The sequence below is a fragment of the Dama dama genome, chromosome 12, assembly GCF_033118175.1.
Source record: "Dama dama isolate Ldn47 chromosome 12, ASM3311817v1, whole genome shotgun sequence".
NCBI classification, from domain to species: domain Eukaryota; kingdom Metazoa; phylum Chordata; class Mammalia; order Artiodactyla; family Cervidae; genus Dama; species Dama dama.
In genome coordinates, this window is record NC_083692.1 from 74,250,274 (window position 1) to 74,267,762 (window position 17,489).

At 35.1% G+C, this 17,489-nt stretch overlaps 2 protein-coding genes and 1 pseudogene across 2 annotated transcripts; 2 read left to right on the top strand and 1 right to left on the bottom strand.

The window, feature by feature from the left end:
- The first annotated feature begins 291 nt into the window (after positions 1-291).
- LOC133066875 (olfactory receptor 11H6-like) lies at positions 292-1,327 on the top strand. The gene is made up of 2 exons (XM_061158268.1): positions 292-305; positions 391-1,327. Exons 1-2 carry the CDS (start codon positions 292-294, stop codon positions 1,325-1,327), a joined length of 951 nt encoding a protein of 316 aa, XP_061014251.1.
- A 2,942-nt stretch (positions 1,328-4,269) lies between these two features.
- Positions 4,270-4,922, top strand: LOC133066876 (olfactory receptor 11H6-like; annotated as a pseudogene).
- Positions 4,923-12,968: 8,046 nt separating this feature from the next.
- On the bottom strand, positions 12,969-14,021 carry LOC133066877 (olfactory receptor 4K15). Its single transcript, XM_061158269.1, has one exon. The coding sequence runs from the start codon at positions 13,980-13,982 to the stop codon at positions 12,969-12,971; it is 1,014 nt and encodes a 337-aa protein (XP_061014252.1). The 5' UTR covers positions 13,983-14,021.
- Between the last annotated feature and the right edge of the window lie 3,468 nt (positions 14,022-17,489).

The following is a 17,489-nucleotide window of genomic DNA, read 5'->3' on the forward strand; positions in this document are numbered from 1 at the left end:
TGGGTCAGGAAGATCCACTGGAGAAGGGATAGGCTTCCCACTCCAGTATTCTTGAGCTTCCCTGGTGGCTCAGACAGTAAAGAATCTGCCTGCAATGTGGGAGATCTGTGTTTGATCCCTGGGTTGGGGAACTCTCCTGGAGGAGGGCATGGCAACCCACTCCAGTATTCTAGACTGGAGGATCCCATGGACAGATGAGCCTGGTGGGCTACAGTCCATGGGGTACCGAAGAGTTGGATGCAACTAAGTACAGCACCAAGTAATGTGGCTCAAAGCAAGTCATCTGCCCTAATGAGTAATGTTTCGTAAGGCCAATTCTAACATGGAAATCTGTCATTCTTTTGCAGCTTTGAAGGCAAATAAGTATACCCATGTAGAGAATTGCTCTAGCTCTGTGAGTAAATTCATCCTTTTAGGCTTCCCTTATACTTGGGAAATTCGGATCCTCTGTTTCTCAGTTTTTTCTGGCACATATATTCTGACACTCATTGGAAATCTGTGCATTATCTGTGCTGTGAGGTGCGACCATCAACTGCAAACTCCAATGTACATCTTGCTGGCCAATTTTTCCTTCCTGGAGATCTGGTTTATCACCTCCACTGTCCCTAATATGCTAGCCAACTTTCTCTCTGAGACCAACACCATCTCCTTCTCTGGCTGCTTCCTCCAGTTCTACTTCTTCTTCTCCATGGGCACCACTGAGACCCTCTTCTTGTCTGCCATGGCCTTTGACAGGTACCTTGCCATCTGCAGGCCCCTTCACTACCCCAGTGTCATGACGGTGCAACGCTGCATCAGAATGGGAGCCTGCTGCTGGGTGTGTGGCTTCTTGTACTTCCTCTTGCCTATATGTCTAATCTCTCAACTCCCCTTTTGTTGTCTCAATAAAATTGATCACTTCCTCTGTGACCCAGGACCCCTTATAAAGCTGTCCTGTGTGCCAGCTCCTGTCACTGAGATCATCTGTGCCATCTACAATTCAGTCCTCATTTTCTCCACCTTACTCTTCATTACCAGCTCTTACACCCTGGTGATCAGAGCTGTGTTTAGGGTCCCCTCAGCAGAAGGCCGACATAAGGCTTTCTCTACCTGTGGCTCCCATCTGTCTGTAGTGTCTCTGTTCTATGGCTCTATTATGGTTGTATATGTGAGCCCAACGGCAGGCAATCCAGCCGGGATTCAGAAATATGTGACTTTGTTTTATTCTGTGTTAACTCCACTGTTCAACCCTTTGATCTATAGTCTCCGGAATAAAGAGATGAAGGAGGCTCTGAGGAAATTATTTAAGACTGTGAGATTTAGGCAGAGGCCTGGCAGAAATCTTTGAAGAACTTGTGTTTGCAACTGAAATAATATATGTGAAATAAATGATTGAAAGATTAGCATTCAATTGTATTAACCACATTAGACAAATACATTTGGGGGAGGGAGAAGAACACAGTCAAATGTAATTAAATGTTTATCAAATTAACTGTGGCCATCTGTCCATTTTTTTACTGTTTGAGAAAATTTATATTAATAATAAAATTTTTTCATATTCAAATAAAAATAATCAAAGAAAAATAATTAGTCATCTTCCTGGCATTCAGACTTAATACTAGCCAAAATTTTGATGTTACCATATCAGTTACACATGTATACACAATAATCAAATATTTATTACTAATATTTCTCTGGTAAGTCAAAAGTCATGCTAAATTTACAAAACAACATTTAAATTTTAATTTCTATGTCAATATTAGAGACATGACAAAATTAATTAACTTCTTTGTAAAAGTTCATTTATCATAATTGTACTTCCCACTTCCTCATCAAGATTTAGTTTAAATACTCAGAATTTGGATCCAGATGGTTGCCATTATTTCTCCATTATATGTTTAATTTAATAATTATTTTTAAAATAAATTCTCTATAAAATAAACCATACACTGCCTTTTCCTGATATATCATTTGTGCATTCTACAAGCTAGAGATAACAGCCAGTGACCCTCAGGTATTGTTGCAATTACAGAAATTACTAGATTTGCTTGCTAACTATGTCAAGAACAATAGCATCTCATACTGTCAGCCAGAATTTTCCTCATTCCACAAAAAGACCATGAATCCATTAGTTATTACTCCCCCCATCCTTCCTCTCTCCAGTCCTTGGAAATAATTAATCTACTTTCTGTTCTATAGATTTGCTTATTCTCAAAATTTCATATAAATGGAATCATACAATATGTGTGACCTTTTGTGACCAACTTCTTTCACTTAACATAATGTGTACAAGATTCATTTTTGCTGGGCATGTTTATCTGTACTTTATTCCTTTTTATGGCTGAATAGCATTTCTTAGTATGGATATGCCACATTTTATCTATTCAATAGTTGATGGACATTTGAGTTGTTTCCATCATTGGTCTATTATGAATTATACATGTACAAGTTTTTGTGTGAACATACATTTTCACTTTGGGGGGTTTACTCTAGGGAGAGGAATTGCTGTGTCATATGTTAACTATTTAACATTTTGAGGAATTGTCAGACTATTTTCCGAAGTGACTATGCCATCTTTACTATCATATCAGCATAGTATGAAATGTATGGGGTTCACTTTCTCTGTATCCTCACCAACACTTGCTGTTTGCTCTTTCTTTTTTTTGTCCTTTGGCTATCCTTGTATATATGAAGAGGTATCTTATTGTGGTGCTCACTTGCATTTCCCTAATGATAAGGACGCTGATTATCTTTCAGTGTGCTTATTGGCCACTGGCATGTCTTCACGGGGAATAATATATTCAAATCCTTGATAATTTTTAAAACATTAGCCTATTCATCTTTCTAATTCTCAACAGTAGAGTTCTTTACATATACTCTGGATATAAGTCACTTATTAGATAAATAATTTGCAGATATCTTTTATCAATCTGTGAGTTACATTTTTACATTTATGATTGTCCTTTGAAGTTTTGAATTGTAATGAAGTCCAACTTATCTTTTTACCTTTATCACTTGTGATGCTGGTTTCATATCTAAGAAATCTTTGCCTAATCGAAGGTCACAAAATCTACTACTATGCTTATTTATATTTATTTTTTGTTATAGATGATTTTTCCAACTTTTATATTAATTTTGTATTTTAATAGGTATTTGTTAAGACCAGAGATCAAACACAAACTCCAAATAACTACTTTAAAATAAAAGTTTCTCAAGTATTTTATGGCATATCCAAATCTGTCACAAAGTTTATGGGCCAATATGAGTCACAGCATACTTACTTATTTTTTGTTTTGCCGTCTTGATATTCCTGAAAAGATTGCTTTCTATCACACATTTTCAAAAGGAATCTATTTGATTATGTCCCTGAGATTATAAAATCCTGATCTAATCATTTTAAAGTAAATTATTTATATAACTTATAATTAAATAGTACCTTTCAGTGACATTTCAAGCATTATTTAGGGTAGGAAAAAAGAATGAGAAATAAATTACTTATATAAAACAAAATAGGCAAATTGTGGAATAGAGAGAATTAATGAAATGTCTATAATAATTAAATAAATAATGTGTGGCAATAAAGTTCTTTTCTTTAAATACATATCAAATATTAAATAGTATAGAAAAAAACTTACTATGGCTAAATAGTTAAGAGTTATAATAAGGGCAATTTTGATGGTAATCAAATTGCAGCAAAAATGTGCTTATTAATGCAGGATAAGAAGGAATTACAGTGGCTATTCAACTATCCATTCACTTCTTTCACATGAGGATATCCCTTGGGGTAAAGAAAAGAAGACAGGGGAAACACACTAAATTCCTCAGCAACTAGACTCCAGGTAAATCCAGTAATCCAGTAAGGGTATTTTCCTGGGGGGAAAAAAAAAAAGACTCATCCTTTAAATCTTCCTTCAGAATGTTGCTGATAAAGGATTGAAAGTGAAAAAAAAGTCTAGTCGCTCAGTTGTGTCCAACTCTTTGTGACCCCATGGACTCTAGCCCACCTGGCTCCTCTCTCCACGGGATTCTCCAGGCAAGAATACTGGAGTGGGTTACCATACCCTCCTCCAGAGAATCTTCCTGACCCAGGGATTGAACCTGGGTCTCCCGCATTGCAGGCAGATTCTTTACCATCTGAGCCACCACTCTAAAAAGAACTTAGTACTTATTTGGAGGCATGGCTAGAAAATATCATGTAAGTTATACAGCTCTTGGGAATTTTACAATTAAAATGCTTCCAGTTGTGAAAAGAAACTTGTAAAATTCAATTAGAAACCTAAACTCTGTGGTATGTGGTATGTCACTTCTGTGTCCAATATGCTCACTATCCTCTCTGAGACCAACAGCATCTCTTTCTCTGGCTGCTTCCTGAAGTTCTACTTATTCTCCACGGGCACCCCCGAGACCTTCTTGTCTGCCATGGACTTTGACAGGTACCTTGCCTCTGCAGGCCCCTACCCTTCCCCACTGTCATGACGGTACAATGCTATATCAATATGGGAGCCTGCTACTGCCTGTGTTGCTTCTTGTACTTCCTCTTGTCTATTTACCTAATTTCTCAGCTCCAGTCTTGTTGTCTCAATAAGACTGATCACTTCCTATGTGAACCAGATCTCCTTAAGTTGTCCTTATGCCAACTCCTGTCACTGAGATCATCTGTGCTACCTGTAACTCAGTCATCATTTTCTCTACCTTACTCTTCAGCTCCTATACCCTGGTGATCAGAGCTGGGCTTAGGGGCCTCTCAGCAGATAGGTGGTTTAAGGCTTTCTCTACGTGTGTCTCCTATCTGACTGTGCCGTCCCTATTCTCTGGCTCTATTGTGATTGTATAAGTGAGGCCAAGAGCAGGGAATCTAAGAGACCCAGAAAAGTTTGACTCGGTTTTATTCCATGTTAACTCCATTATTCAACCACTTGATCTATAGTATATCTCTAGAATAAAGAGGTGAAGGCAAATCTAATAAAATTACTTAGGACTGTAATATTTAACCAAAGGCCTGGAAGAAATCTTTGAAGAACTTGCATTGACAACTGAAATAATATTTGGAAAATGAATAAAGTATTAATATTCAACTGTATTAACTGAAGTAGAAAAATAACTTTCAGGAGGAGGAAGAACTAATTCAATGTAATAAAATGTTAATAAAGCTATGTTTATTTGTTCTTTTATTAGAGAAAAATTTGCATTAATAGTAAAATTTTTCAGGCAAATAAAAATAATCAGAAAAATAAGCTAATGGTCAACTTGTTAGCATTCTGATTGAATGCTAGTTAATATTTTGCTACCAGTATCACACACATACACATACAATCTATCCTATTCTAAAATTATTACAAAATTTTCCAAGTGAGTCAATAGTTATTATACATGCTAAATTTATAAAACATTTAAATGTCATTGTGTCTATTAAAATATGACAAGCTGTATTCACTTTCTAATGAAAATTGACTTATTATATTTATTCCCAGTTTCTCAACAAGACTTAGTGAAAATATTCTTTAGTATTTATCTCTAGATTGTTGCCATTAATTTTTGTCCACTATATATAAACTGTATAAACTGTATATATAAATTGTTTTTGAAAGTGTTCTATTTAGGCTAACCATGCATTGCCTTTTTCTAACATGCCATTTTTGCCTGCTATTGGTTCAAATTAATGGCTAGTGACTCCCAGGTACTGCAATGACAGATTGTGTTAGATTTGCTCCGTTAACTGTCTCAAGGACACTAGTGTGTCCTACTCCCAAGCAGAATTTTTTTCATCCCGTAAAGAAACCTTGGACCCAGTAACAGTCACTCCCCACTCTCCCTTCTCTCTAGTCCTGACATCCACTTTCCATTTCTGTGTATTTGTCTATTCTGGATGCAGTACTAATGGAATCATATGATATCTTGCCTTTTGTGACCTTTTTTTTCCCTTTACCACAATGTTTATATGTGTTGTAGCATGTACCATTACTTGATTCCTTTTTATAGCTGTATAGCATCCTATTGTATAGATATACCACTTTAGTTTATTCATTCAATAGTTAATGAATATTTGAGTTGTTTCCATTTTGTGGCTATCATGAATAATGCTGTTGTGAATAGTTATTAGTTATTAGTAAGTAATAAGAATAGTAATATATAGTAAAATAATAGTAAGTATAAGAATAGTAATAGTTATTAGTAAGTTTTCATAAGAACATATTTTCACTTCCATAATGTATATCCCTGAGAGAGGATATCCCCTGTGTTATGTTAGCTCTATATTTAATATTTTGAAAAATTGTCAGACTGTTTTCTCAAAAGGCTGCACAGTTTTTCTATCACACTAGCAATGTATGTACTTTGGATTTCAAATTTCTGCATATCCTCACCAACACTTGTTATTTTTTCCTGTTTACTTTAGCCATGCTAGGTGGTATGAAGTGATATCTTATTGTGGTTTTTATTAGCATTTTCCCTAATTGCTAATGGTGTTGATCATCTTTTCATGTACTTATTGGCCCTTTGTAAATCTTGGTTGGAAAAACATATACTCAAATCTTTTGATCATTTAAAAATTTTATTATCTTTTTATTGTTAAGTGATATAAGTTGTTAATGTTTTAGATATAAGACCTTTATCATACATATGATTCACAAATATTTTCTTCGAATCTATAGACTCTCATTCAGTTCAGTTCAGTTCAGTCTCTCAGTCATGTCCGACTCTTTGCGACCCCATGAACCGCAGCACACCAGGCCTCCCTGTCCATCACCAACTCCCAGAGTCTACCCAAACCCATATCCATTGTGTCGGTGATGTCATCCAACCATCTCATCCTCTGTCGTCCCCTTCTCCTCCTGCCCTCAGTCTTTCCCAGCATCAGGGTCTTTTCCCATGAGTCAGATCTTCTCATCAGGTGGCCCAAGTATTGGAGTTTCAGCTTCAACATCAGTCCTTCCAATGAACACCCAGGACTGAACTCCTTTAGGATGGACTGGTTGGATCTCCTTGCAGTCCAAGAGACTCTCAAGAGTCTTCTCCAACACCACAGTTCAAAAGCATTAATTCTTCGGTGCTCAGCTATCTTTATAGTCCAACTCTTAGATCCATACACGACTACTGGAAAAACCATAGCCTTGACTAGACAGACCCTTTGTTGGCAAAGTAATGTCTCTGCTTTTTAATATGCTGTCTAGGTTGGTCATAACTTTCCTTCCAAGGAGCAAGCATCTTTTAATTTCATGACTGCAATCACCATCCACAGTGATTTTGGAGCCCAGAAAAATAGTCAGCCACTGTTTCCACTGTTTCCCCATCTTTTTGCCATGAAGTGATGGGACCAGATGCCATGATCTTAGTTTTCTGAATGTTGAGCCTTAAACCAACTTTTTCACTCTCCTCTTTCACTTTCATCAAGAGACTCTTTAGTCTCATTACTTTCTTAAAATGTCCTCTGAAGTTTTAATTTTGGTGAAGTTCAATTTATCTACATTTTCCTTTTTCTAAATTTTTAAAAATTTGTATATAGTTTACATACAATATATTAGTTCAGGAATACTACATAGTGACTCATCATTTACATTTCCCTGGGTAGTATGATCATTTTAACAATATTAATTCTTCTGGTCCATAAGCATGATATATCTTTTTATTTGTTTTTGTATAATAGTCTTCAGTTTCTTTCATCAATGGTTTATAGTTTTCAGAATACACATTTTTAACATCCTTAATTATATTTATTCCTAGGTATCTTATTCTTTTTTGTGCAATTTTAAATAAGACTGTTTTCTTAATTTCTCTTTCCAATGATTTATTATTTTATAGAAACACAATATGTTTCTATATAGTACTGTGTGTCTTGCAACTTTACTGAATTCATTTATTAGTTCCAGAGCTTTTTGGTGGAGACTTTAGGATTTTCTACAGATAGTATTATGTCATCTGCAAACAGTGACAGTTTTAATTCTTCCTTTCCTATTTGAAATCCTTTCATTTCTTTTCTTGTCTGATTGCTGTCATTAGGACTTCCAATACTATGCTGAATACAAGTGGCAGGAGTGGCATTCTTATCTTGTTCCTGATCTTGGAGGACCTGATTTCAGCTTTCCACAATTGAGTATAATGTGAGCTGTGGCTTTGAAATATACAGCCTTTATTATGTTAAGGCATATTCCACCTATATCCATTTTGCAGAGAGATTTTTTCATAAATGGTTGTTAAATTTTGTCAAAAACTTTTTCTGTATGTATTGAGATGATCATATGGTTTATATTCTTCAATTTGCTAATGTAGTAAATCATTTATTGGTGGATAGAAAACCATCCTCACGTCTCTGGGAAAAATCTCAATTCATCATGATGTATGATGCTTTCAATGTGTTCTTGAATTCAATTTGCTAATGTTGTGTTGAGAAGTTTTGCATTTGTGTGCGTTTGTTATACTGGCTATAATTTTTTGTAGTGTTTGTCTATTTTTGGTATCTGAAATTGATGCTGGCCTTCTATAAGGAGTTAAGAAGTGCTCTTTTCTCTTCAATTTTTTGAAGTATTGTGAGAATTACAGGTGCTAACTCTTCCTTAAACTTTGGGTGGAATTCACCTGTGAAGCCCTCCAGTCCTAAAATTTTGCTGAGATATTTTTAATTACAGATTCAGTTCTATTACTGGTAATCAATTTGTTCATAGTTTATATTTATTCCTGATTTAGTCTTGGGAGATTGTGCATTTATAGGAATTTATCCATTTCTTCTAGGTTGTCCAATTTATTGACATATAATCATTCATAATCATCTCTTACGATCCTTTGTATTTTTAGTGGTATTGGTTAGCTTTCATTTATGATTTTATTTGTGACTACTCTTTTTCTCTTGATTAATCTGGCTAATTGTTTATCAATTTTTGTTTTTCTTTTCAAACAAGCAGTTTTTACCTTTATTGATCTTTCTACTTTTGTTTTCAGTCGCTATTTCATTATTTTTTCCCATTCTGTCATTTATTGTCTTCTTCCTTCAACTAACTTTGCATTTTGTTTGTTTTTGTTTTCCAGTTACTTTACTTGTAAGGATTGATTGATATTTTTCTTCTTTTGTTAGGTATTCTTGTACCACTATAAACATTTCTCTTTAGAATCATTCATCCTACATCCCATAAATGTTTTTTTGATTTTGTATCTAGCTTATTTACTTATTTTATTATTGGTGTATAATTGCTTATAATGTTGTATTACTTTTTTCTGTACAAAAAAGTGAATCAGCAATAAGTATACACAAATCCTCTCTCTCTTGAATCTCTCTCCCACCCCTCTATGTCATCACAGGTTCCATAGATTTTGATTAATACGTTTCCATTTTCATTTTCCTCCAAGTTTTTTTTAGAGTGCTCTTTTATTTTTGCAATGACCCCCTTGATTGTTTAGTAGTGTGTTGTTTAAATTCCATGTGTGTGGTTTTTGAAGCTTTTTTTCCCCTTGTAATCTCATGGATCAGGTCAGAAAAGACAGTTGATATGAATTCAACATTCTTGAATTTGTAGAGACTTGTTTTGTGGCCTAGAAAGGTGATCTATCCTAGAGACTATTCCAAGTGCACTTGAAAGGAATGTATGTTCTGTTGCTTTTGGATGGAATTTTCTGTGTATATCTATTAAATCTAATTGTCTAATATGTCATTTAAAACAGGTGTTTCCCTATTAGTTTTCTGTCAGAATGATTTCCTCATTGATAAAACTGGGGTGTTAAGATCCCCTACTATTACTGAGGTGTTTTTTTTTTTTTTTTGTCTTTATATTCGCCCTATGTATTTGCATGTGTGCATGCTCAGTCCCTTCAGTGGTGCCCAACTCTTTGTGACCCTATGGACTATAGCCCACAAGTCTCCTCTGTCCATGGAACTCTCCAGGCAAGAGAAAAGGAGTGGGTTGCCATGCCCTCCTCCAGGGGATCTTCCTGACCCAGGGGTCAAACCCACAACTATGTCTCTTGCATTAGCAGGCAGGTTAGATGCCTATATTTATAATTGTTAAATCTTCTTTTTGGATTTTTCCCTTTGTCATTATGCAATGTCCTTTTCTGTCTCTTGTTATAGTCTTTGTTTTAAGGTCTAAGTTTTTCTGATATAAATTTTGCTATTCCAGTTTTTGTTTTGTTTCCATTTTCATGGAATACCTTTGTTAACTCCTTACTTTGACTGTGTGTGTGTGTAGATCTGAACTGTGTCTCCTTAGGCAGCATATAGATGAGTCTTATTTTTTTATCCATTTAGCCACTCTGTGTCTTTTAATTGAAGCATTTAGTCCATATACATTTAAAGTAATTATTAATAGGTATGTATTTATTGTCATTTGTTAATTGTTTGGGGGTTGTTTTTATAGTGGTTTTTGGTTCCTTTCTTCTTCTCTTCTTTTGTGATAGGATGATGGTCTCAATGTTTTGTTTGGGTTCCTTTTCCTTTTTTGTGTATGTATCTATTATTTTGTGGGGTTTGTGATTGCCATGAGGTTCATATATAGCAGTATTTTCTATACAGGTATATTTTTGAGTTGATGATCTCTTAAGTTTGAATGCATTCTAAGCACCTTGCTTTTTACTCCCTCACATTTATGTTTTGTTTTTGACATCATATTTTTCATATTTTTATATTATGTATATATCCCTTAATTACTTATTATGATTATAGATACTTTTACTACTTTTGTCTTTTAACCTTTTATTAGCTTTAAAAGTGATTGATCTACTTCCTTAACTATATTTTTGTTATTAGCAATGAGGGTTTTCCTTTCATAATATTCTTATGTCTATTCCTGGCCTTTTTTTTTTTTTTTTTGCTTAGTTGTTGTTGTTCAGTCACTATGTCGTGTCCAACTCTTTGCAACCCCATGAATGGCAGCATGCCAGACTTCCCTGTCCTTCACTATCTCCCTGAGTTTGCTCAAACTCATGTCTATTGAGTCAGTGATGCCATCCAACCATCTGTCACCTGCTTCTCCTCTTGCCCTCAATCTTTCCCAGCATCAAGATCTTTTCCAATGAGTCAGCAAGGTTAGTGGTGATGAACTCTTAGCTTTTGCTTGTTGGTAAACCTCTTTATCTCTTTTTCAAATCTAAATGATAACCTTGTGGGATAAAACATTCTTTATTTTAGGCTATTTTATTCCATCTTTAAGAATATCTTATGGAGGTATTTTAAAGCTTAAAAGACAAAATTCTTACCAAAAATTCAGTTACCAAAATTCAGTTTTTGGTTATACAGTGTCAGGTCAGTTGCAATTAGTACTATTAGTGCAAAGATATGTCATTTGTTTTTTACATAAAAGTAGAAAAGTGTGCAAAAGCAATGTAAAATTCTTAGTTTTCTATTATTACAAAGAGTTTGAATACATATAGTTACACACATGCAAATTTGACTTATTTTTTTATTTTATTATGTCCATAATAAATTTACTTACTACTGTTTGGCTCAAAAATTTAAAAAAGAAATTATTTCAGTAATACTAAATATAGGATCCCATTAGGAGACTCTAAAGGGTAAGAGTAGAAAATAGTCCATTAATGTTATAACACACAGTAGAATCAAACACAGTATGAAATATAGGAGAAGTCTTGAATACAGTGCAAGAGAAAAAAACAAAAATAGCATATAGTAGGAAATCCTAAAAAAATATTGATTTTGTAAGTGATTGGAGAAGGATAAATTCATGACTATTCCTAAGGCTTTGAAATAGGATTCTATCATTTTCTGGACATGCATTAGGCAATATAAAAAATAAGATGTTAACTAAAGAAAAAGTCCACATAGAAATATGACAGTTTCTACCAAGTATCTATTTGAAAACTACCCTACCTACCTGAAGGGTTTCCCTAATAGCTTAAAGAATCCACCTGCAATGCAGGACACCCTGGTTCGATTCCTGGATCAGGAAGATCCACTGGAGAAGGGAAAGACTACCCATTCCAGTATTCTTGGGCTTCCATTATAGCTCAGCTGATAAAGAATCTGCCTACAATGTGAAAAACCTGGGTTCAATCCCTGGGTTGGAAAGGTCCCCTGGGGAAGGAAAAGGCTACCCACTCCAGTGTTCTGGCCTAGAGAATTCCAAAGACTGCCTAGTCCATGCAGCTGCAAAGAGTTGGACACGACTGAGTGACTTTCACTCCTACCTGAAAATACAGGAATCATGAAGACCTGGGGGATGTGTTTTATCTTAGAGTCAGTCTCTCATCATTGTGAAGACAAGAGGTAGAGAATTATAATTCATCTCCGAAATTCTCCAGATTATTTTATCAGTATTAAACAGAAATTAAGATAACCAGATACAGAACACAGTGGCATATTTATCTTCTGAATTGTTTTCCATAAATAATGCATATTAAGCAATAACATTGAACAAGGATTTGTGAAAGTGTTGAATATAAATGCCTTCTGCTGTATAAACAGGCCATTTTATACCTTATTGCTGCTGCTGCGTCATGTCAGTCATGTCTGACTCTCTGTGAAGGCAGCCCAACAGGCTCCGCCATCCCTGGTATTCTCCAGGCAAGAATTCTGAAGTAGGTTGCCATTTCCTTCTCCATTACACCCTATAGACAATCAGAATTGTCTTTATGCTGTCAGTTACATAGTACAGTGAGAAATGCATTCTTACTTAAGTATATCATATGTTATATATGTAAATAGATTTATTATCTCTATGATAAAGTGTTATGTACCTTTTATTACTCCAAAATTGGCATCTGAGCAGTACTATTTTGAGAGGGAAAGATACAGTTTAATTGCCACTTAAATATAAATTCCATTCTCAATGTTTTCAAATGCTATATCTTAAAGAGGTTAAATAAAAAGTAGGAAATAGAATTAGACAAAAAGGAATAAAAGCACATATTTAGGGGAAGAAAGTATAAAAATAAGTAAAATCCATTCAATGTCTTTTTTATCATCATTACTCTTCAATTCAAGTTAATCAGTCCTCCTCATCGGTCAAAATGATTTGCTTTAATATCACAAACATTCAATTTGTAAATGTCTAGCCACAGGCTACAGTGGTAATAACAGTTCTATAAATTTGCTTTGTTTCTAGGAAAAGAACATTTCTTATGACTGCAGAAACCCGGCCAGACTTTAGATACCGGCTCTTCAGTTTTGACATAGCTGCCTTCATTTCTTTATTCCTTAGAGTATAGATCACCGGGTTTAAAATGGGAGTAAAGATGGTGTAGAACACTGCAAGGACTTTGTCAATTGAATAACCGCTGAAGGGCCACACGTAGATGAAGATGCATGGTCCAAAGAAGAGCGTGACCACAGTGATGTGAGCAGTCAACGTGGAGTGGGCCTTGGCCGTGCTAGCAGAGGAGCGGCTCCTAACTGTGATGAGTATCACAGTGTAAGATACAACCAACAGGAGGAAGGAACTCAAAGAAAGAAGGCCACTGTCTGCAACTATTAGTAAACTGATAACATAAGTGTCTGTGCAGGCCAGTTTGGTCACTAAAGGGAGGTCACAGAAAAAACTATCCACTTGATTAGGCCCACAAAAAGGCAAGTTAACAGTAAATGCCAGCTGGCTAGTAGTATGGATGAAACCCACACACCATGGAATGAGGACCAGAGTAATACACACACGCCAGTTGATGACTGTCGTGTAGTGGAGGGGTTTACATATAGCAACGTAACGGTCATAAGCCATGGATACAAGGGGCACCATCTCACCACCAGCAAATAGGTGAACAAAGAAAATCTGGGCCAGGCAGGCTTCAAAAGAAATAGTCTTGCGTTCAACCAAAAAGTCTGCAATCATTTTGGGGGTAGCAAAGGAGGCAACACATATATCTATAAGAGAGAGGTTTGCGAGCAGAAAGTACATAGGGGTATGAAGGCGGGAATCTGAGCTCACAGTGAGGATGATGAGAAAGTTTCCCAGTAGTATTGCTAGGTAGAGCAGTGAAAATATGAGAAACAAGAAAGGTTGGAGCTCCTGGGAACTAGATAAACCCAGCAACACAAATTCAGTCACCCGAGAATGATTTGTCTCATTCATTGACTTTGCAAAGGACTTCTCTTCAGTCACTTGAATAGGAGAGAAATAGAAATCAGTGAATGAATTAATTGTGGTTTAATTTTCCAGTTCAGTTAGAGAGTCTAGTTTCTATTCAAATGTACTTGTTAGACCTCACACGTGTCTAAATAGAGACAGTGCTCTAGTAATCAAAAGGAGAACAGAGTCAGGATGGGATATTGAGCCAAAAGTTTTCTAGAAGAGGAGGGTGGTAGTTGGGAGGTTGGTGGAGAGAATTTCAACCAATTGATTCATTAATTGCTTAAGTTTAGTAAGTTAAGTCAGCTAATTTGCAAATGAGATTTACAAGAGAATGTTGCAAATAAATATCTGAAAAGTTGTTTATATATCACAGAAATCCACTATTATTATCTACAGAGACAAAATGTCATCTTTTCTTCACTAAATAAAATAAGAACTCTTAAAAAGAGAAAAATGTGTGAACTGCTACCAGAAGGAAATACATTTTCACAAAATTAATGTGCAAAAGACATTATACACAAAAGAGTAAACATTCTTTTACTCTACTTAAATGAAATGTAAAGACAGACGAGCAAGTCTACAGTATCTAAAGCTAGGATAGCAGTTTTCTTTGATGGGATTAAACGGACAGGAGGAAACATTGGAGGGGCTTTTGGATTGCTAGTAATGGTCTGATTTTGATTCAGTTGAGTGGCTTCTTAGGATGTACAGAAAAAAGGGGACTTTCTTTCTCTTTCTCTTGTGGGTTCTAAAAACCTCCTCCTGCTATAACAGTTAAAATTCTTTTCTCACTGCTAGTAAGATAGTTTGGGGCATTGGCTTCTTCAGAAACTTTCTTTCACAATTCAGCATTAGTGGAAGATGATCGTATATTTTATGTCATAAATCATTGAGATTTGCATAATACATGAATATTTTCATCTTTTCAGTTTTTTCTCTTATGATAGGGGGCTATGGACATAAGAAAGTTATGCTTTCTTATGAAGAAGAAAGTTTAGCTTTCTCATCTTTGGTCCAAAGGAGTAGAAAAAACTGTGAAGGATAAACATATAGATTAAATCTATTTCCTCTTCTGTTACAAAGTAGCTCATTGACCTCAGAAAAGCTCTTAAATCAATACCTCCATTCTTAAGAATGTAGGATGAAGATTTTGGGCAAACAAAGCTCTAAGTTTTTTGCAATATAAATCCATTCTTATTTTTAGTAAACTTGTTTTATAATAATTTAACTGTCCATTTTTCCCAGAACACTGAGCTACGTAGGATGGTGATAGAGTAGTTAGATTTAAAACTTTCCCTCCTGAAAATTCTTTACTAATGTTATAATCCTTACTCCTTTCAAAGGTGATGGTCTTTCTTTTTCTATCAGTCTCCAGTACATTCTTTATTAAATGAAATAAGAATAGCTTTATCACTTAATAAAAAGACACTATTTTTATACCCAATAAAATACTATACGATAATGGAAATGTAAATCTATTGGGAAAATATTCTAGGTTAAGATCACAACTGTGTCATGAGGCAACTGTATGACATTGAGCAAGTCATTTAACTGTTCAGGGCTCATTATTCTCAGAAATAAAACATTGAGAATAATGTTATCCTGAAAGAGACATGGAAAATATTTGCTAAAAGAAAAAAATTTATAAATGATAAATCTTTAATCAAGTGTAAAAACCACACATATGTGAGCATTCTTAATAATGTATTATTTCATATCAGAGTATTTTCTTTCTGACAATAATGCCTGTTCAAGGATGGTGTTATCTAACTTTTCAAAGAACAAGTTTACTCTACTGAATGGGCTCACGTAAATTCTTCTTCTTTTTTTTTTTTTCAATACTTTAGAGTGAATTCATGCAATCATAGGAGTTTTTGCTAGGTGGCTTGCAGATTCCTCCTTTTCCTAAATCTTATGAGATAAAGCCTCTTTCCAATACTTTTTATTGCTGAAATATTATGCCTGATAGGTAAGATAAAGTAGGCATGAGTATAATTTACAGATGTCAACAAACTCTACCAGCTCAAAGTCAGAGTTAGAAAGAATATCAGAAACTTTCTTGACTGTCTACTTTTTCCATGCTCTTCTCCTTTCTTGGTCCCTCAGTGTTGTATGGTCCTCAAAAAGACACAAATAAAATGCTGCCTCTTATCCAAGATAAAATGAAGAGTGTGCACACATCTTTATCTATGGTCATTAAGTCTTGGAAAGGATTTAGTTGTCAGGCACAAGTTACTAAGAAAAACTGACATGGCCTCAGATGATGAGCCATAAAACAGCTTTACTTCTAAAGAAGTTAGGAAGCACAGTGCCTATATCTGGGATGGGCTTGTCTCCAAAGATGTGGGACAGGGCTGGATGCTGTATCCTGCTGGAAGCCCTTCGTAGCTGGGGGAGCACTTGGAGCTCTCAGGAATCTGAGAGTGGTAAAAGAGGTAGTAAAAAGAAGCAAAGAAGCGATGAAAATAAATTTTCAAATGTTGCGCAGAATTTAGCCTAGATGTTGCTACATTGCTTTTCTTCATGATAGCGGTAAATAAGGAAATATGTTGGCAATCACAGCAATTTGTAGAGACTTCTAGAAATTAAAATCAAAAAAGCTTCACTAAAGGTCACATAAAGAAGACTGACTCCTGACCAACATTCCAGAGACGTATGCTTGGGAAACGTGACCTTCCAACTTAGCCTCCAGAGATATGAATGGAATTAATCAAATAGTTAAAACATTGATATCTAGAAGGAACTCAAAACATTCCAGATATAGTTTTTTCATGTAAGCCTTCTTCCTCTGATCAGAAAAAATTTGTCACAAATATTAGTCAAATGCACTTCAATTTTTTTTTTTTTGGAAGCACAATCAATTATAGTTATCGCCATGGAATTTAGATTCTGTAAAGTTCCTGAATTGTCTGGAAATTTAATCATTTTCTCAAAATAAAGCTTAGAAAAATTTTAGACTTCTTCCTTCTTTTCTTACTCTCCTTAATTTTATTTTATTTATTTATTTTTTTACTCTCCTTAATTTTAAAGTACAGATTAATTTTTCCCTCTTCAGAGATATGTATGATCTTCATATAATTGAATCAGACATTTCATCCTGTAACAGTGTAATAGGTTTAACAATATTAGTGGAGCTTCCCCGATGACTCAGGATGTAAAGAACCTGCCAGCCAGTGTAGGAGATGTGAGTTTGATCCCTGGATTAGGCAGATCCCCTGAGAAGGAAATGGCAACCCACTCCAGTATTCTTGCCTGGAAAATCCCATAGACAGAGGAGCCTGGAGGGCCATAGTCCATAGGGTTGCAAAGACTTGGACATGACTGAGCACACATGCATGAAAACATTAGTGATAATATTCTCAAACACAGGCAACATATAGGAAAGTAAAAGTGAAAGTTAAAGTCATTCCAGCACACTTTTTTTTCACAGTTAAGTACATAGCAGGTGATTCTTACTTTCATTAGTTATTTATATCTAATAACTATAACTAGTAGCTATAAATGTAT

Excerpts from the sequence above, each read along its gene's own strand:
- LOC133066877 (XM_061158269.1), bottom strand. The coding sequence starts at position 13,982 with ATGAATGAGACAAATCATTCTCGGGTGACTGAATTTGTGTTGCTGGGT.